General features: G+C 46.2%; 1 protein-coding gene across 5 annotated transcripts in view; it reads right to left on the reverse strand.

Annotated features, from left to right (window-relative positions):
* VWDE (von Willebrand factor D and EGF domains) overlaps nucleotides 1-21,513 on the reverse strand; it is a 268,951-nt gene that overhangs the window by 75,412 nt on the left and 172,026 nt on the right. For all 5 annotated transcript variants that reach the window (XM_029588981.1, XM_029588980.1, XM_029588984.1 and 2 more), the window contains one exon: nucleotides 7,541-7,717. In XM_029588981.1, the coding sequence (XP_029444841.1) occupies nucleotides 7,541-7,717 (177 nt within the window). The remainder of the gene's footprint in view (nucleotides 1-7,540; nucleotides 7,718-21,513) is intronic.

Below are 21,513 nucleotides of genomic sequence, written 5' to 3' on the forward strand. Positions count from 1 at the left end.
CATAGGAAGTAGTGTAAGCTGCATTACTGTGGCAGTGTTCTGGCCTGGACATGTGCCGTCCTTGAGCAGGAGTAAATGTATTCAACTGTGAGGGCTGTAACAGGCAAAATTTGCACTTTCTTTTGAATAGTAATATGTTCAGGAGCTAATGCCGAGCTCTGTCAGACACGAAAGAGCTTCCAGTAAAGTACATGTAGTTTTGCTACTTCTCCATTGAAAGAGTGACGATGTCAGTTGTTCTCTGTATGATCCATAGTTTGAGTTGTATGCTTGCAATCACATTGTGGCTTGTCCTTAATTTCATGTATATAGAGGAGATGTGTGCATCGGCACTCCATTATTTTCAAGGAATGTCAAAGCCAGAAGGTGCATTATTTGGATCTAGAATGGGATATTTGTTTGGAATATTCACAGGTGAATAAAAAGGTGAACATATATGTGGAGAACCTATGGGGCAGATTTTCGAAACAGCGAGTGTGGGGTACATTTAAAATACAGGGTCGGCGTGCGCAAGGGGGTGCACACTTGTGCACCTTGCGTGCGCAGAGCCCTAGGGGAGCCCCGATGGCTTTCCCCGTTCCATCTGAGGAAATTTTTCTTCCACTCCCCCCACCTTTCCCTCCCTTCCCCTATCTAACCCACTCCCCAGCCTTACCTAAATCCCACCTACCTTATTTCAAGTAGATATGCCTGCCTCTGGCAGGCGTATCTTGCGCGCACCGGCTGGCTGCTGGTGCGCCAATCTCCGGCACAGCCGCTGTGCCGGAGGCCTCGGTCCCACCCCCGGACCGCCCCTGGATCAGCGCCACGCCCCGAGACATACGCGCATCCCTGGGCTTGCACGCGCCGCCGAGCCTATGCAAAATAGGCTCGGCGTGCGCAGGGGCAGGTTTTCGGGGTTACGCGAGTAACCCTTTGAAAATCTACCCCATGAGTTCCTACTAAGATAAATGTCCCATTGTCATTGTGGGAATAGAAGTAGTGTTGTTTTGAGTTTTAGTTCCCCCATGTGGGAGATGGAAATGGTGGAGTCTTCGGAGTATAAAATCCAGTGCCACCTCTTTAAGGTGTGGATTTTTTGTTAGCCCTTTCAGAAGGCAGGATGTCACTATGCCTGCTCATGTTTTTGTTGTTTTAATGTGAAAACAAGGACCCTTGGGCTTCCAAGAATGAAGCCTGGTTATGGACAAGAGGAAAGGCTGTCTTTTTACCTCTTGAGAGAAGTCCCTTTTTGTCTTTTTGCTTTTGGGTGAAGGAAGTTTTATCTACCTTTCCTTCTTCCCCTTTTTGGGATGCAATTTTTAACATCTGCCTGAGTTTCCTAGGACCCTGGACCTCATAGGACCATATGAAGGAGTTTGGAGTCTTTCACAGAGAGATATCCAGTGGACGATTGGAAGTCCTACAGGGGAATGAATCTCCATTCATTCTAGAGGGAGAAGGAGAAGTATGGAGTACAAAGGAGACAAATGGCACCCATCCAATATTAACCATGACCATATCATCAGGATATTGAAGAGAGGTGTGTGGAAGTACCTGCCAGGTACTAACAAGGAAATTAGGTGAAAGGAGAAGAACTTTGTGCCAAACAACTGGACTAAAGGTATGATACATAGGACTTTACATAATGATATTTAAATTGGGAATTATCATGCTATCAAACAAATTCTGGGAGGAAGCAATGGAAATTAATTGAATTCAGTAAAAACATATATTAACTGGAAGTATAAAATCACAGATTTATTAAAAGAACTAAGTATGTAAATGGACTGATGAGAATAAGAACTTGTAACTGAACATTTTTTATGTGAACAAAATGAGCATGAGCCCCTCTTGCCATGAAGCAATTGACGCAACATCAAGGGCAGGGCCCTAAGGTCTGTGCCAACGGTGAGTAAACAAGTCTTTGCATGGGCCAGGCTATGACAAAGTCCAAAAGTCTGAGAGTACAGTAAAATCTGAAGAGCTGGACAAGCCTGGAAAGCAGGCTGAAGCTGAGGGGTGAAGACGGTCATGGAGCAAAGCTGAAGACTTGGACAAAGGAAAGGTTGAGGACTTGAATGAAGCTAAAGAAAAACCTAAAGGCAGGATAAGCAACCTACTGCTGAGGTAAGGCTGGAGTGTCTGAAGAGCCCTTTTATAGGACAAGCAGTAGTGACATCATACAAGGGCGCCATGGCTTTCCCCACTGTGGCACATTAAAGGAACTGGCTTTGGGTGATTGCTTCTAAGAAGTATCCAATGACGGCACTCCTGGTGGAGTCCTGCCACATGCACAGGCATCCTGAGACAGCAAGGCCTGCTGGCCTGAGGGTGAGTGCAGCCGCTTGCTGGGTCATCCCATGAGTGGCGAATGTAATAGTACCCTCTTCTCTAAACCCTCTTCCCAAACTTTTATCTTTGGCTTCTGGGGAGATGCTGAAGATACATCTTTACCATCAGGGACCTTGGGGGTTTCGACATGAGTTCAGGATTCTTTTCTTTGGACAAAGCTGGAGAAACATCCACGGATGATCCTGTTCTGCAGGCAGGGATTCTTTGGAGGGATAAAGGCATGGCTTGTAAGTTCCAAGGTCATCATGTTGAATGAGGACTGCCTTTCCTATTTGGGCAGTAGCTTCTTACCCCCATGAACATGGATTTCAGTGTTTTGGCATGATCAGCAACATTTCAAGATGCTTCAATTCCTGGTTGTGTTTCATAACCTATGCTGGAACAGGATGTATACAGGAGTGGCAGATCCAGTACTTCAGACAAGGTAGTCCAGAGCAGAACTCCCGGAGATGAGGCGACACAATGCTTCTGGCAGGATGGACCCCAATGGTTGATCCATAAGATTCTCCAGTAAATGGACAGTTGATGGAGTCTGAGCCAGGGTAATCCAAGTACAGGAGGACTGGAGACTTTAGATAGCACACAGAACTGAAAATCTTCTTGGTGAGACCCAATCTGCATAGTGATAGGCAAATTGGCTGCGGTCACATGACCGGGTAATGATTCTCCAAAATTAGAAGAAATAACATGAGGAGTAGTCAGGCTGGTAGTAGGGCAGCCTCATTGGCATAATAATGAATCTTGAATAAAGTTGCCCCCAGCTCCGGTATGAATTAAAGATTTCCTAAAGATGATGGACACTAGTGCCATCAGTTGTGGAGGAGAAGCAGGATGGTAAAGAACTGCCTTCCCAACTAAACTTGTTTCTTTGGAGTTTTCTGGTCTCATGGGGCAGCAACTGACAAAATGTCACTGAGCAGCTCAGTAGAGACAGAGATTATGCTGTCTTCACCTTTGTTTTTCATCAACTGAAAGCCAGATGTTACCCAATTGCATGGGCTCCTCAAAGACAATAACCTGTGGCAGTTCTGGGGTGGACTCTGAGCGACTTAAAGGTTTAGATGCTATGAGAGTAGCCCAATGGGACGTCTTCCTCTCTCAAGCTTGTTCCTGAAATCTCAGATCTATTTGAATAGTCAGGGCAATAAGTGCTTCTAGGGTTGGGGGAAGGTCCCAAGCTGCAAGTTCATCTTTTATCCTCCCAGATAAAATTTGCCAAAAAAATGGAGATTTGGCTACCTTCACCCCAACCAAGTTTAGAAGCTAGGGTACGAAATTTTACTGTGTACTCGCCGACTGAGCGAATGCCTTGTTGAATATGAAGAAGTTCTGTGGCAGCAGACAAGACATGCCTGGGTTGGTCAAAGATCAGATGAAATTGTTGTGTGAAGTTATCCAGGTTCCTGAGATGTAAGTCATCTTGTTCCCGCACGAGAGAAGCCCAGGCGAGAGCAGGACCATCCATCAGAGAGGGGATATACATAATCTTGACATGATCAAAAAAATTAGAGCTGGCTGTAACTCAAAATGCATCTTGCAAATACCGAGGAACCCTCTGCACCCCTTAGGATCACAAAAGTGATCTACAGTTATCAAACCACAGAAACATGAACTACTGTTAACTGTACCTTCCTCTGAGGCAGATGACAAAACAGCTGCTTTGCAATGCTTGCATATTGCGTGAACTTCAAAAGTTATTATCAGCCAAACAGAATCAGTGATACAGCCAATATTAGAAACTAACAGGGAGAAGCATCAAGCCATGATGGGGCTCTAATGGCCATTATATCGCTTATATTGCATGATGTAATCAATAACACGGGTCCTGAGGCTCCCACTTCACATTTAAAGTGCTGGCTAAAAAAAAAAGCTGCATCAAATGGGGAGGTTGAGCAGAGGTCACTGCTGCCAGTCGAGGTAGCCCAAACAACTCCAAAATGTAAACAAATTAAACATGTAGGTATGCGGCGATACCCACTCCCCCCAAAGGCCATCATGACTCTGGCATCCCCATCCCCAAAGGATAAAACAAAGGCAGGTCTAACTTATCCAATTAACTTAACCAGATAAGTAGTGCCACCCAAATCTGCCCACTGCTCACCTACTAGATATCTGGCTAACTACTTAGCTGGATAAGTGGCTTATCTACCTAAGTAGTACTGAATATCAGCCTCTTCCTGGATGATGTAAGTAGTTTCTATTTCAAATGCTACAGCACATTGAAGCAGTATTGAACTGTACTTAATATATGGGTAGGCAACTCCTGTCCTCAAGTGCCATAAACAGGCCTGGTTTCTAGTAATGATTACAATGAATATGCATGAGATATAATTTCATACAGTGAAGGCAATTTGTACACAATTATTGTTAGGACGAGGCTGGTGGACCCCTTGCCAGAGGTGGAGTTGGCACTACCTGCGAGAGTGAGCCCCCGTAGTCCCCACCGTTGGAAGGCGAGGCCGGACTGATGCAGTGAGCCGGCTGGAGCTTTGCCAACACCAACCCCGTTCCCCGCAGGTTGAGCCCTTGGGTTCGGGGGCCGGCTGGTCTTAGGTGGGTCCCTGTGAAGAAAGTGGAAGCATCAGCGGAATCATCCAAGATCAGTCCAAGATCAGAAGCCCAAGGGTCGCTAATAGCCAGTCTGGTCAGAAGCCAGAGAGTCATCGATAGCCAGTCTGAAGTCAGAAGCCAGAGAGTGGCCGATATTAGGGATGTGAATCGTTTTTTGATGATTTTAAAAAAATTGTCCGATATTTTTTAAATCGTCAAAAATCATTAGAGTGCGTGATACAATAGAAATTCCCCCGATTTATCGTGAAAAATCGTTAATGGGTTAGTGTCCACTAACGGGAGTTATTTGGGGGGAGGGCGGGAAAACCAGCAGACCAAAACAACCCCTAAACCCACCCCGACCCTTTAAAACTAAACCCTTACCTTCCCCCACCCTCTCGAACCTCCCCAAAACTTTTTACGAGTACCTGGTGGTACAGTGGAAGCCCCGGGACCAATCTCCTGCTCTCGAGCCATCGGCGCCATTTTGGCTGCCACTAATAAAAATGGCGCCGATGGCCCGATAAAAAAAAACCCCGCCGACCCTTTAAAAATGACCCCTTTGCTTCCCCCACCCTCCCGAACCCCCCCAAAACCGTTTTAAAATTACCTGGTGGTCCAGTGGGGGCGCGGGGAGCGATCTCCCGCTCTCAGGCCGTCGGCTGCCACTAATAAAAATGGCGCCGATGGCCCTTTGCCCTTACCATGTGACAGGGTATCCGTGCCATTGGCCAGATCCTGTCACATGGTAGGAGCACTGGATGGCCGGCGCCATCTTGTGCTCCTAGCATGTGACAGGGGCTGACCAATGGCACCGGTAGCCCCTGTGACATAGGAAGGGCAAAGGCTATCGGCACCATTTTGATTACTGGCAGCCGATGGCCCGAGTGCAGGAGGTCGCTCCCGGACCCCTGCTGGACCACCAGGGGCTTTTGGCAAGTCCTGGGGGACCCTCCTGACCCCCACAAGACTTGCCAAAAGTCCAGCGGGGGTCCGGGAGCGACCTCCTGCACTTGGACCGTCGGCTGCCAGTATTCAAAATGGCACCGATAGCCTTTGCCCTTACTATGTCACAGGGGCTACCGGTGCCATTGGTCAGCCCCTGTCACATGGTAGGAGCAGAAGATGGAGCCGGCCATCCAGTGCTCCTCCCATTTGACAGGATCCGGCCAATGGCACGGGTACCCTGTCACATGGTAAGGGCAAAGGGCCATTGGCGCCATTTTGATTAGTGGCATTCGACGGCCCGGGAGCGGGAGGACGGCCCGGAACGGGAGATCGCTCCTGGGACCCCCACTGGACCACCAGGTACCTGTAAAAAGTTTTTTTGGGGGTCAGGAGAGTGTGGGAAGCTAAGGGGTTAGCTTTAAAGGGTCGGGGTGGGTTTTTTGTTTATTGGCTGGGGCACAGCCGATAAACAAAACCGCGATCAGGCCCGATGGAAAAAAACCCACATGTGAACCGGAACCGGAATCCGAACCGATTCCTGTTCCGATTCACATCTCTAGCCGATATCCAGACCAGAGTCAGAAGCCAGAGGTACGCCGATAGCTAGTCCAAGTTGTAGCCAAGAAATCCATCCGAAGGAGACCAAGGATGGGACTGGAACAGGAAGAAGGCGCAGAGGCCAGGAACTGGAATCTGGAGGTAGGAACCGACTCAAGAGCAGGAACAGGAACTCAGGAAATCGGATGCCACAGAAGCCGAAGCAGGAGCGAACCTCTGAAGAGGAACCAGAAGTTCTGGTTCTGAAGAGGAACCAGAACTTAGCAGAAGCTAAAGCAAGGTCTGAGAGCCAGACCTTGCCTTAAATAGTAAAAGCTGGGCAGGCAAAGGGGAGGAACCACAGCAATATCCTGCCGTGGTCCCTTTAAATCTGTTGCAGAACTCGCGCGAGGGCCTAGGGGAATCCAGAGGAGGCGGGGCCCGCGCAAGGATGGCAGCGCATCGGAGAGGCCTGGGGGAATGGGCCTATCCGCGCTGAGGAGGGAGCACGCGAGGAGGTATCACGAGAGCGGTTGGCTGCCGCTGCCGGCAAGCCAGAGCAGGAGGGAGTCGCAACACGCCGGTAAGGGGGACCGCCATGCTGGGATGACCAAGGCCCATCAAGCCCAGCATCCTATCTCTGACAGTGTCCAGTTCAGATCACAAGTACCCAGCAGATCAAAGAGAGTTAAAATGCTAAAATATATTTGCATATGATTGGTCTAAAAGCAAGGGTATTTTGCGTAACTTGGTTACCTTGAACATCAGACCTGTTTGCAACCCTCAAGGAACAGCACTGAGAACTCCTGTCTTAACATATAATTAGAATTTAGAAATCACTTGGCAGAGCAAGATTAGAGAATATGGACCAATTAATTCATGGGATGTGATCTATATGAAAATATATATGATTTAAAGTTAAAGGTTATTTCTAAACATTAGTTAACAACAGTTAATACCAAAAGATGAAACCTAAGACTTCTCTCTGCTCCTCCTAACAATTTCCCTGTATAGCCTTTAGCAAGTCAAATCTTTCTTTAATAGATTCTAAGAATTTTGGAGTTTTAACACACATCTTCTATTTGCTCGTATAGCACTATGACTGCCTACAGAGATAGCTATAAATAATTATGATACTGTAGCATAAAACCGATTGAAGATCATTACTTGCCAGAGACAATTTCTTCTTTGTATGCACCAGCAATCTCATTTCTTTCAGGAAAAATGTAATCCCCATAATCATTACTTTCATTTTCTTCATTGTCACCCTTTAGATCACTGTAATCTTCCTCAAACTCTTCTTGGGCCACAGAACGTGTTGGAATTTCAGGTATCAATCTTGTTTCAACTATAACCCAATTGCACAAGACAATAGTAAAAAAAAAAAAAAAAAAAGATATTGAATATTTGAGCTAAAATATTATTATATCACAACACATAAATCACCACCATTCACAAAAGCAGTCTTCTCCATTTCTTTCTTGCCCTCACTTCAGATTTATAGTACGTTCTACTGAAAATATGGCAATTATAAATTTCTAAGTCAAGAAACCCAATATTTCTTAACTATTAGCATCTTGTTAACATATAATGTTGGTGGGTGTCTTCCAAAGTACAGTACACTTTATTTTCAAAAGATTCTAGCAACCAAGCATTCTTCAGTAAAACAATTGTTTACCCAAACAAAATAATCTTCTTCATGTTCTCTGACAAATTGTTTACAGGATGCAAAGAAGAATTCTCAATTAATGAGATTCTTTTCAAATGTTACATCTGGGAAGTGAACACTACTTAATATTCAATGTGTAAGAGGGTAGCAAAGATTCATTGCTTACTGGAGTGGTTGCAGATCTCTAAAGCTCTTTGTCAGCAAAGTGGAGGAATGGAGGCATCACAACAGTGGGAGGTGTCTTCATGGTTAGAGTATAAAACCCTGTGTATTGAGAGAGACAGTATTTTTTCCTGCCACTAGTACCTGGGAGTGCTAAGGCTCCAAGGTTGTGAGCATCTCGGCTGCAGAGTGGTAGATCTCTGGTGCCAATTAGGCCCGAGGAGTGTGGAGAGTTTTTGTACTGTTGAGAGATGGTTTCCACTACAGAATACAGATTCAGTGAGTGTTTGCAAATTTGATTATCTCACTCGTCGTATATCTTTCCAGATCATTTATAAATATATTGAAAAGTAAGGGTCCCAATACAGATCCCTGAAGCACTCCATTGCCCACTCCCTTCCACTGAGAAAATTGTCCATTTAATCCTACTCTCTGTTTCCTGTCTTTTAGCCAGTTTGCAATCCATGAAAGGACATCGCCACCTATCCCATGACTTTTTACTGTTAGGATTCATTGCACTCACCCAGTCTCAACGCGGCAGGAATGCCGCTGGATCTAGCCACTATAATGCTGCAACCAGCCTCCTAATAATATGTGAAATGGAAGGAAGACCCCAAGTGGCAACACCTATTGACATCAGCCACTTGGAATATATATATATTCGAGCCCCGCAGTTATTCCTTGCCTCAGCAACAGGTCTCCTAATGTGCCATGCTTCTCAGTGCAAGTTGCCTTGTTCCTGTATTCCTGCTTGTTCTGTGTTCCAGTCCTGCCTTTGTCTCCTGTCTTGTTACTGAGTCCTTGCCTTGCCCGATCCTGTTCCTGTCTTTGCCTTTCCTCAGTCTTGTATTGTTCTGTTTTGTCTTATTTTTCCCTCCCTTGGCTTGACTTGCTGGATTATGACCTCTGCTCTGGACCTTGACCATTCTTGTCTGCTGCCTGCCCTGACTTCAGGCCTGCCTACTGATTCTTGTTGTCTGCTGTCTGCCCTGACATCTGCCTGGCTTTTGGACTCTTGTTCTTGCCTCCACCCTAGGGACCCACCTAAGACCTGCTGGCTGCCAGACCCAAGGGCTCAACCTGCAGAGAAGGTGGCTGGTACAGATGAAGCTCCATTCAGTCCTGCCACAGGATGCATCTTCCAGCTGCTGGGGTCAGCCTATTAGGTTCACCCAATACGCTGCGCCAATCAACACTTGGCACCAAGTGTCAACCATCATCTGATCCTTTGCCGGTGTTACACTTCTAGAGTGTGCATACTAAGTTCCTTCAGCTTCATCTCATAGGGCTTCCTGTACCAACCCTGTACCATTTTGGTTGCCTCTCTGGACTGTCTCCAGCCTCTCTATATCCTTTCTGAGATACAGCCCCTAGAATTGAACACATAATCCAGGTAAAGCCTCACCAACGACCTGCAAAGAGGCATTATCACCTCTGTTTTTCTACTGTGCATCCCTGTGCATCCAAGCATCCTCCCAGCTCATGCCACCAGTTTATTACATTGTTTCATGACTATCTTAAAGTTAGCCAGATAAGTTTATCTGGCTAACTTTAAGACTTCTCTATGACAAGACTAGAGTTAACCGGATAAGTTATCTGACTAACTCTAATATTCTTAATATATATGCTAATTAACTTAACTCTGCTCCAGTATTCCTCTATATTATCTAGATAAATTTAACCAGATAATTAGTTATCTTGGCCACAATAGAGACCCGACCTAAGGCAGGGCTGGTGGTTGGTGGTGAACGGGATCGAACCTGAGAGGGCTTCTTGGGCATCAGTCTCTCCTGGTGATGCTCTTGGAGACAATGATCAATTCGGCCCGTCAAGTCTATAAGGTCCTCCAGGGACGATGGGAGCTCCCATGCAGCAGAAAGCTCATCTTTGAGCTGTGAGAAATGTCCATCCAGGTAGATAGCTCATGGGCAGTCTTACTGCCAGGCAAGTTCAGAAGCCAAAGTCCGAAACTCAATGGTATAGTCAAAAAGACTTCTTTGACCTTGACAAAGATTTATCAAACTAGTGCTTGCCACGGCATGCTGCCCAGGATCATCAAAGGTCCGTCGAAACACCGCCATGAACCGAGACAACTCCCTTAGGAGGGAGTCCGATCCTTCCCATAGGGGAGAAGCCCAGGCCAGCACTTTTCCTTTAAGATAAGACAGAATAAAGGTGACCTTGGTTAATTCGTCCTGGAAGATGGAGGGCTGCAGAGCGAACTGCATATAGCATTGGTTGATGAATCCTCTACAGACCTTGAAGTCACCGTTGAAGCGCAGGGGCGCTGGTGGGGCCAACAAAGCTCGAGGCATAGAAGATGACAGCTGTGGATGAGGAGGAGCCGGTACTGGGACCGGATTGCTGGTAAGGGCATTAAGCTCTTTGTGGAGACGCCCAATGGAGGAGGCCAATGCCTCAACAAACTGCTGCTGTTCTTATACTTTGGATGCCAAGTCAGATATGGCCTGGAGAGCATGAGTCCATGGTCTTTGCAACCTGTTGTACCGGAGGTGGACCCTTGGGCCGAGGTGGGGTTGATGCAACCCGTAGGTAGGGACCTATGGGTCCCCACCGTTGGCAAGCAGAGTGGACTGATGAACAGAGGCTAGCTGGAGCTTCACCAATACCAGCCCTCATTCCCCGCGGGTTGAGCCTTTGGGTGCCGGCTGGACTTAGGTGGGCCTCTGTATGTAGACGATGAGGAGATCGAGTTCAGCCCGAAAATAGCAGGAGAGAGATGGTACAGTCTTACACCGGACAAGGTAGTGTCCTAGAGACTCAGGCGCCAAAGGAATGAAGGCAGACAGGAGGCGCCCGAGCAAGAGCAGGCCGAAGCCTGAATTGAGAAAGTCCAGGAAATAAGCTGAAGAGGCGTCAAGGGACAGGCTTAAGTCAAGGCTGGCTGCAATCTGGAAGCAGTGGCAAGCAACGCTGAGGTCTGATCATGGATATAGGCAAGCGTAGTCGAACGATGCTAAGGTCTGGGTCTGGAGAGAGGCAGTGATGTAGTCAGGCAATGCAGAGGTCTGGGTCTGGAGAGAGGCAACGGCGTAGTCAGGCAATGCAGAGGTCTGGGTCTGGAGAGAGGCAATGGCGTAGTCAGGCAATGCAGAGGTCTGGGTCTGGAGAGAGGCAACGGCGTAGTCAGGCAATGCAGAGTTCTGGGTCTGGAGAGAGGCAACGGCGTAGTCAGGCAATGCAGAGTTCTGGGTCTGGAGAGAGGCAACGGCGTAGTCAGGCAATGCAGAGGTCTGGGTCCGGAGAGTCAATGGCGTGGTCAGGCGAAGCAGAGTCAAAGTCCATGTAGGCAATCTGAGGTAAGGTGCAAGGCAGGAATGTAGGAACAAGGAGACAGGAACCAGGATCAAACGAGGAACAGGAACGCAGGAGTGAGAAGAATCTCTAAGGAGGCAATGAGTACTTGACCAGCGAGGAGACCTGTTGCAAAGGCAAAGCTAGGGAGTGGAGCCTGCGCTTAAATACTAAAGTTCCACTGATGTCATCATCCTGGGCCGCGGCTTGGTTCCCGCCGTGGGCCCTACATAAGCATTGGTGATGCGTGCGCACGCGCCAAGGGATAGACGCGGCGCCGAGTAGCAGCGTCTCTCCGCGGGTCACGTGGAGAGGCCCAAAGTGAAGCAATGGACGTGGTGGCTGAACTGGGAACATCAGGGACCGCAGCTGAGCCAGAGGCACCAGGGGAGGCCCAAGGATGGAGCTGGTGGCCCACCGCCGCCAGAGAGGAGGAACCAGGAGCTGGAGTTACTGCAGAGAGGTGAGGGGGCCCTGCCGCGGGTCTGCTGCGGACGTCACGCGTAACAGATATACGGGAGAGTTGGGAGAACGAGTGGTGAAAGTATATATATTCTAGGAACTTTTCATCCTCCCAGGACTGTGTCAATGCTGGCCTTTGCAGTCCAGCCATTGTTATTGAGTTCAATGAGGCAAAGTAAAGCCTGTAAAGCAGGGAAGTCCTTTTTCGGCACATATCCAGCTTAATTCTAGCCGGCTAATAAGTTACAATTTATCCAGATAGTTAGGAGTGTTCCAGGGGTGTAACTAGGAGGAGTTGAGTTAGTCAGCTAAGTTAACTGGCTAACTCCAATATTCAAAGCTACCGGGATGACTCAGCCATCTAACTAGGTGATGCATCAAGCTGTATTAATGCTCTGTTATAGCACATATATAACACAATATACCTGATATTTTGTATCTCCCTGCCCAGATACCTCTCCTATTAAAATGACCTTTGCTTGTGATTTGCATGCATGAATAATGCAAATGCATGCAAAAAAGGGGATGCATAGTCAGTTTTATGTTAATAGCGTATCCTGGCCAAATGAGAAGATGATCAGTCGTGATAAAATAATAACACCTATTTGAAATGTGTTAGAAGTACATCAGGAGGCTTGGGACACTAACATGGGTCCTGAAGCTCCCACTACACATTTAAAATGGCAGAACTCCCCCCCTCAAAAAAAAACATTGTGGTCAAATGAGAAGGTTGAGGGGGGATCAGTGCTGACCCCCGTCTCAACCCAGGGCTGCCAGTTGAGGTGACCCCCGACACCCTCAAAAAATCTAAAAATAGAGAAAAAAAGCCTGCGCGGTGATGACCCTGGCCCCCATGTCCATGTAAAAAAATTGGCTTTGGGTCCCAGCCCCACTTACCTCCCAAGTGACAATGATCCTGTCTGGGTCCCACCTGCCCCTACACCCCCCCCCCCCAGAAGCCAGAAAAAATATTTAGGGTTAAGGCCCCTACCCCCGACCCCACTCCTGCACTCCCCCCAAACCTTGAAATAGATCCCACATCAGGGCCGGATGCACCCTTGCAAACTTCACCCATCCTAGCTGGTGCTGTTTTCCAAAGTTTTCCAAAATGGCATTGACGTGACCTTGCCCCAGCCATGTGTTATGTACACTGCTTAGCAATGTGAACTATTTTCAAGAAAAAAATGAGTTATTTTGTGCGTATTTAGTGATGCAAAATTGTATGCAAATGTTCCACATAATTTCTGCAGAATCTAGTACTCATAATCTGTTGCAGGAATCTGGAGGCCTTGTCAATAGCTTTTTGACTCCTTACGCATTCCTTTCTCCCTTACCCAGAAGAAAATGTTGCTCTATATGACAGTAAAATACCCCATCTTACTGCAAAGCAAACAGCCTTATCTTTAAAACAGACTAGTAACTCTTTCAGGGGCCAAAGCAGTGCTGACTTTGGTATGTAATGGGTATTTTAGCATGGAATAAATATGCGCTTAACACGGGTTAAAAGTCAGGCAGGATTAGAGTGGGAACATGCAAATGCAATGCTAATGACCCTATTAACCATTACTGGGCGATGCAGGGAAGCCTGCTAAAGATGGGACTGCTTTACTTCTTTGCATCCATCCTTTTACTGTGGGCAATTGAACTCTGAGGTAGGAGGAGGTAGACAAGCAGCATTAGAAATTTGGAAGCCTTAAATTCTGGGCATAAAAAATGACTTCAGTATTGACAGTTAACATTATTTTGCAGAAACTAGGAAAATATTTTTTTGCTAATGAAGGTTGAAAGGTTTTAGATCACATTAGGTGTATCAATTTCTAAGTTGGCTGGAAAGATGGTGCAATGTGCCAGAGAGTTAATTCATTAATAAACTGATAGCTAAAATGCACTTTACTACTATTTCATCCATTGGTGTGGAAAGATAGGGAAAATGGAAGCAGCAATGGTGATCTGGATTTTATTTTCTGCTTTAAATTGTAGGCTGCTTTAGGTACTGTGGCAGTATAGGTGGCAGTATAGGCAGTACTGTGGCAGTACTGTGGCAGTATAGGCTGCTTTAGGTACTGTGGCAGTATATACAGTGAAAGTTGTAAAAAAAATATCATCAATGGGTGGTAAGCAAATGCTGCTCTTTAATGATTTAGGTTTGTGACTGTGGAAAGGCGACGTGCATAGCAGGCTCATTCAATTATACACTGAACACTGAAGTTGGAGCTGGTTGCTGCCTCTTTGCTCTTTTCTTTCTCTTGCACTGCATCTTGACTTAATCTAGATATTAATGGCACCACTGAGCAGAAGAAAAAAATCATTTTTAGCATAGATTTGCAGTTCAATGGCATGCAAATGGCCCTTTAGTTATAAAAAAAAAAAAAAAAGAGTTTTTTCCATTTAGTGCATTCTTTTTTTCCTCACGGTGCATTTGTATGCCAATAGTTTACTGCATCCCACGGTACCATATCCCATGAAGTAAAGTAAAACCCACACTCAAATATAACACTGGCTTAAGTGTGGATTTTACTGCATCAGCCCCTCAATGCCTTAACTTGTATTTTTGAGATGAATGTGGGGACATAATGTTTAGGAGAGGGGTGTGTCAATGGACAACAAGAGCTGAATATGTGACAAAGCTGATATTATTTACAAGTTTCACACTTGTACAAATGCAGGCATCTTTCCATCATGCATAGAAAACTAACAGACATTTCTAACTGGATTCAAAATATGGTAAAATTGTTATCAATATTCAAAATATTACCAAATGCTGTTCTTAGTTTTGTGTTCCCATATAACGTTACTAAATTTTTCAAAATGCCATTCCCAAGGTTAGAAACAAAACTCATGTGTGTGCAAACACTTCGGGGGAGCAAGGGATGGGCGGTTTAAGAATCGGGGGGGGGGGGGGGGGGGGGGTAGAGGGTGAGAGGTTTGTACACTTCGAGGGGATGCTGGGGTAGGTTGGTTTGAGCATCGGGGGGGGGGGGGTGCTGGTGGGAGTGGGGGATGGGAGCTTAGATTTGGGGGGCCTCTGCCGTGCACATTCTCGAAACTTATTTTTAATTTTAGGGAGAGACAGGGCTGCTTCAACTGGTGGCCTCCGGTTGAAACAGGGGTCAGCACTGATCCCCACTAAACCTCCTCGCCAAATTCTTTTTTTTTTTTTTTTTGGGGGGGGGGGGGGTCAGCAGCCCTTTAAGATATTGGCAGTCCCATGAATTTGGGGCTGCCATCGAGTTAAAGGGCCATGCGGCACATTCTTTTTATCACAGTGTTGGACCACGACACAAAAGAACACGCCATGCAGCCACGATGTGATTTTGGGAGAGGGGCCCCATAGCTTGGGCTATAGCACAAGGGAATATGGGTTCAGATTCCCCCATCTAAAGGGGCCATTTGGAGAGAGGAAAGATGGCTGCTTCTATAGTGGTGGCCTCTACCAGTGGCAATGAGCGAGTACCTTGGAGGAGACATCTTTCTAGTCCTGGGACTGGCAAGGGGACCTGGCTGCCTGGCTATGACTACCTGGGGAGTAGGAGCTAGGAGTACAAGAGAAAAGATCTTCCAAAAAATTTTCTAATTTCTACTTTTACTATATTCAGAGCTTTAATTAACATCTATCTGAAGTATTTTTCTTCAAAAAGTGTGCAGAAACCTTCAAAAATAGGAATATGACAGGATTTAACTTTTAATCCGTTTTTGTTTAAAATTGGAGGCTTATTATTATTTTGACATTCAACAACATACAGATACTTCACATTTGGATGCCTGGAATTTCTTGACTTCCAAAACAGAAAACTTAACTAACTCCCCTACTTGTCTTATTTTTTTGTTTTGTTTTGTTTTGTTTAAGATGTTATAAAATTAAATAACCCAGACCATCAATCAAAAGATAAAAAAGGAAAGAGGTGTGGTACAAAACTGATCTTGTGCAAAAATTCCAAGATTCTTAAAAAATAACTTTTATTTTATATAAGAAGGTGCAAAAATTGCCTATCATAGCAATCAAGTAGCAAATGTTGATGGTCCCCTGACACAGATTGTGTTTCGCTATATGTAATGATTGTGAGCCCTTATGCTATGGCAAGGTAGATGCAGACTAGTAAATGTACCTACTGATGTAAATCTGCTGTTAGTTAGACTGTGGAGTAGCAATCTGTTATTAATGTCTCCTAAAGAAGAAAGAGTCAGCAATCTTGTAGTGTCTCAGATATAGTCTTACTAAGGAGTAGCAATCTGTAATGAATCTGATATAGTTGTGGGTGGATCCCTGGGTCGGTGGCAGATGACCACGCCCCCAGGAGGGTATCCCGAGAGGGACCACCGGCTAGGCTTGAGTATGGAGACAGACACACATTAGTTCTTTTATTAAACAGGTTTTTGAAATCACCAGAAGTGGCAGTAGTGAGCTGATATGCCCGGCAGGGCTGTAGTCCCTCAGGTACTGGAACAGCGATCCAGGATGGCTGAGCTGTTGAGAAACTGTAGAAGGTGAGTAGGCAGAGTAGGCAGAGTTCATGAACAGAATTAGATGAAAAAAATTAAATAAGGTCTCAAGGAAGCTCAGGAGCTGGAAAGGTTTAGGCTCTCGAGGAGCGAGTACCTGGTTCCAGGGAAAGCTCTGAGAGAGCGATGGTAACTCACAATTGTTTGTAGCAGCGATAGCTTCCAAGCAGTAGAGAATCTTCAGAGTGTCCAGGAACATGGGCCCTTGAGGAGCGAGTACCGGTTCCTATCTGTAATCTGAAAGTAAAGAAAAAAAGCGAGGCCCCCGAGGAGCGGGTACCTCTGGTAAGTCCGAGGAGGCAGATTAGCTTGGGGGGAGTAGTCCGTAGGTAGCGAGACACATTCCCATACCCAACCCCTTGCTAACTCAGTTAGATAGTGAAACAGAGACCTTTAAATATTGGACGCGGATGACATCATCTCAGGGGGATGCCCCTGAGGTTCATGCTCTTGCTGGTATTTCAATCAGAGCGCGCGCCCTAGGTCTTCAGGCAACATGGCGAATCTGCAACGTCAAGCTGGTCCGGGGACGCTGGAAGGAGACGGCATGGAGATGCTGCGGCAGCCAGCTGTCCATCAGACCTGAAGGGAGTCGCCACAGAAGTAAAGAGGGCGGAGTGAGAATGTCGAGCAGCGATGGTTGCAACACCTACTAGGGCCCTGCTGACAGTGAGCGAGCATGCTTTGGTCTGGGACAAACTGGAGCTTCGCCAAAACCAGCCCCATTCCCCGCAGGTTGAGCATTGGGTTCCAAGAGAGAATCCAGGGATGGGCAGAGAGTCAGGTCAGGCAGCAGACAGGGCTTAGTCAGGAGATGAGGCAAGTTCATGTCCAGGCAGCAAGTCAAAGTCCAAAGCAAGGGTCAGAACAGGAAAATCACGCCAAGACAGACATGTCAGGACAGGACAGGACAAGATGGACAAGGCAAGACAAGACAAGACTCCAAGGACAAGGACAAGGTAGGTAGACAGGGAGAGGCAACAGAAACAGGACAAGGGCAGGAACTGGGCAAGATGGGGAGGGGCAAGGCTGAACAGTCTGGATCAGGCAAAGCTGGACAAGCTGAATGAGGCAAGACTGAACAGGCTGGATGAGGTACAGCTGGATAAGCTGGACGAAGCAAGGCTGGGAAGGCTGGATGAGGCAAGGCTTGGACAGGCTTGACGAGGCAAGGCTGGGACAGGCTTGACGAGGCAAGGCTGGGAAGGCTGGATAAGGCAAGTCTTGAACATCTGAGGGAACACGTTCTGCTGGCTAGGCAGATGATCAGTTGCTGAAGCCCAATGAGAATGCGGCGGAGGTTTAAATCTCCCCCTTGCGTGATTTCATCAGGAGGCACATTTCATGATTTTCCAATGTGGGGCCTATTTACAAAGATGCCAGGCATGTGACCTGTTTGGCGGTGACGTTCCTGCTGTGACAGGGAACTTGCGGCACCTGGAGGTGAGTGCAGCTGGTTGCGGCCTTCCCGCAGCTGGCCAAACATAACAGTAACCCCCTTCTAAGGCTCCTGCCCAGGCATCCTATTTTCATCTTCTGGGGATAATGTTGATGCATTACTTTACCATCTGTAAAACTGGGAGTTTTGACAGGAGTTCCAGAGGAGGTTCCAAGAATTCTTCGTTTTGGAAAACAGAAAAGAACATTCACCAGTTGATCTTCTTTTGCAGGAGAGGATCCTTTGGAGAGAGGAGAACATGGCTTGTGGGTCCCTGGGTCATCAAGTTGAATGAAGACAACCCCTGCCTCAATAGCAGTGGCATCTACCTCCAAGATGAAGGGCTTCGAGGAATCCGGGCGGTTATCAGAGCTGTGAGGCAACAGAATAGGCTGTTACTTAATGCTTACAGCATAGGTTAGTAAGTGATGTATACTGGAGTGGCAGAGCCAGCAGGTCAGGCAAGATGGTTTGAGCCATCATCACTGGAAGCAGAATCCAAATGGCACAATAATCTTGGCAGGAGGGGCCCCAATGGGTGATCTGCAATGCACACCAGTCAATAGAAGGTTGGTGGAGTCTAAGCCAGGGCAACCCGAGAATGACAAGATTGACCTTCCTTGGAGAGTATATAGAACTCGAAGCTTTCCAGATGTGATCTAATCTGCATGGTGATAGGTAAGGTGCCCATAGTCAAGAAGCCAAACATAGGCTCTCCATTGATTGAAAAACTGGTATGAGCTGTGGTCAAGGTGGTAGTGGGCCAGCCACACTGATGTACTAACGACTCCTGGATGAAATTGCCCCAGCTCTGGAATCAAGTAATGCCTCGATCCAAACAGTATGTTTCCCAAAGCTGAGGCACAAAAGCACCACCTACAATGGAGAGGGGGCCGCGTAACTCTTGACTGTCTTCCCAACTAAGCCCCCATTCAGAGGTTTGCCCATAATTTTGGGGTAGTAGCTAATAAAATGTCCCTGTGCAGCACAGTAGAGGCAGGGGTTAAGCTTCCTCCAAGAGCCAAGATCTACCCAACTGCATGGTTCTTTGGAGGCGACAAGTATGATGTGGTCTGACATCAGACTTCCAGCATACTTCAGGGTATGCTGGAAGTCAGTAGCCAAACAGATAGGTTGGTGGAATGTCTTCTTCTCCTGGGCTTGTTCCTGGAACCTTAAATCCACATGGATAACCATGTCAATGAGTGCTTTCAGAGAAGGTGGAAGATCTTGGCCTGCCAGCTTGTCTTTTATTCTGCCTGCTAGCTCTTGGCAGAAGATAGGCATTTGACTGTCTTCAACCCAGTCAAGCTCAGAGGTCAAAGTGTGAAATTCTACAGCATAGTCACCTATGTTACAGGTGCCTTGGTGAATATGTAGCAACTCCATGGCTGCAGACGAGACATGACCGTCTTATCAAAAATCAGGTGAAACTGTCATATAACTGTCAGGTGTCATATAACTGTCATATAACTGTCATATAACTGTCAGGTGGTTTGTCTTGTTCCCTCAAGCAAGAGGCCCAGGCAAGGGCAGGGCCATCCAATAAGGAAAGAATGTATGTCATCTTGGGAAGTGAGCCACCTGAAGTTCAAAGTGCATCTTATTTACATTGAGGAACCTACAGCATCCTTTAAGTTGCCACTGTACCTGGGAGGCGGTGGAAGATGTAGCATGGCTTCCGAGGTCCAAGCAGGCATGGTGGAGGATTCAACTGGAGCTGGAGCTGGTAGCTCAGCCTGCATGGACTGAATCAAATCACGGTGAACCTATGGGATGTGGTAGACCTGATTGACAAACTGAAGAGTAGTAAATCACCTGGACCGGATGGTATACATCCCAGAGTTCTGAAGGAACTAAAAAATGAAATTTCAGACCTATTAGTAAAAATTTGTAACCTATCATTTAAATCATCCAATGTACCTGAAGACTGGAGGATAGCAAATGTAACCCCAATATTTAAAAAGGGCTCCAGAGGCGATCCGGGAAACTACAGACTGGTTAGCCTGACTTCAGTCCCAGGAAAAATAGTGGAAAGTGTTCTAAACATCAAAATCACAGAACATATAGAAAGACATGGTTTAATGGAACAAAGTCAGCATGGCTTTACCCAAGGCAAGTCTTGCCTCACAAATCTGCTTCACTTTTTTGAAGGAGTTAATAAACATGTGGATAAAGGTGAACCGGTAGATGTAGTATACTTGGATTTTCAGAAGGCATTTGACAATTTTCCTCATGAGAGGCTTCTAGGAAAGTAAAAAGTCATGGTATAGGTGGCGATGTTCTTTCGTGGATTGCAAACTGGCTAAAAGACAGGAAACAGAGAGTAGGATTAAATGGACAATTTTCTCAGTGGAAGGGAGTGGGCAATGGAGTGCCTCAGGGATCTGTATTGGGACCCTTACTTTTCAATATATTTATAAATGATCTGGAAAGATATACGACGAGTGAGATAATCAAATTTACAGATGATACAAAATTGTTCAGAGTAGTTAAATCACAAGCAGATTGTGATAAATTGTAGGAAGACCTTGTGAGACTGGAAAATTGGGCATCAAAATGGCAGATGAAATTTAATGTGGATAAGTGCAAGGTGATGCATATAGGGAAAAATAACCCATGCTATAGTTACACAATGTTAAGTTCCATATTAGGTGCTACAATCCAAGAAAGAGATCTCGGCGTCATAGTGGATAACACATTGAAATCGTCGGTTCAATGTGCTGCGGCAGTCAAAAAAGCAAACAGAATGTTGGGAATTATTAGAAAGGGAATGATGAATAAAATGGAAAATGTCATAATGCCTCTGTATCGCTCAATGATGAGACCACACCTTGAATACTGTGTACAATTCTGGTCACCGCATCTCAAAAAAGATATAATTGCAATGAAAAAGGTACAGAGAAGGGCTACCAAAATGATAGGGGCAATGGAACAACTCCCCTATGAGGAAAGACTAAAGACGTTAGGACATTTCATCTTGGAGAAGAGATGGCTGAGGGGGGATATGATAATGGTGTTTAAAATCATGAGAGGTCTAGAATGGGTAGATGTGAATCAGTTATTTACTCTTTCAGTTAATAGAAAGACTAGGGGGCACTCCATGAAGTTAGCATGTGGCACATTTAAAACTAATCGGAGAAAGTTCTTTTTCACTCAATGCACAATTAAACTCTGGAATTTGTTGCCAGAGGATGTGGTTAGTGCAGTTAGTATAGCTGTGTTTAAAAAAGGATTGGATAAGTTCTTGGAGGAGAAGTCCATTACCTGCTATTAATTAAGTTGATTTAGAAAATAGCCTCTGCTATTACTAGCAATGGTAACATGGAATAAGTTTTTGGGTACTTGCCAGGTTCTTATGGCCAGGATTGGCCACTGTTGGAGACAGGATGCTGGGCCTGAAGGACCCTTGGTCTGACCTAGTATGGCATGTTCTTATGTTCTTATGGCATTCAATCAATGAGAAAGACCCTGAAGTAGTCTGGTCACATGATTAAGCTGCAGGTGGACTTGCTGGATTAAACCTCGGAGTAGACTGGCCAGGGAATTTGACAGGTCATATTTTATCTAAAGCTGTGTCCGCTGAGTTCAGGGGTTC

This window comes from Rhinatrema bivittatum, chromosome 2, assembly GCF_901001135.1.
Source record: "Rhinatrema bivittatum chromosome 2, aRhiBiv1.1, whole genome shotgun sequence".
Lineage (NCBI taxonomy): Eukaryota > Metazoa > Chordata > Amphibia > Gymnophiona > Rhinatrematidae > Rhinatrema > Rhinatrema bivittatum.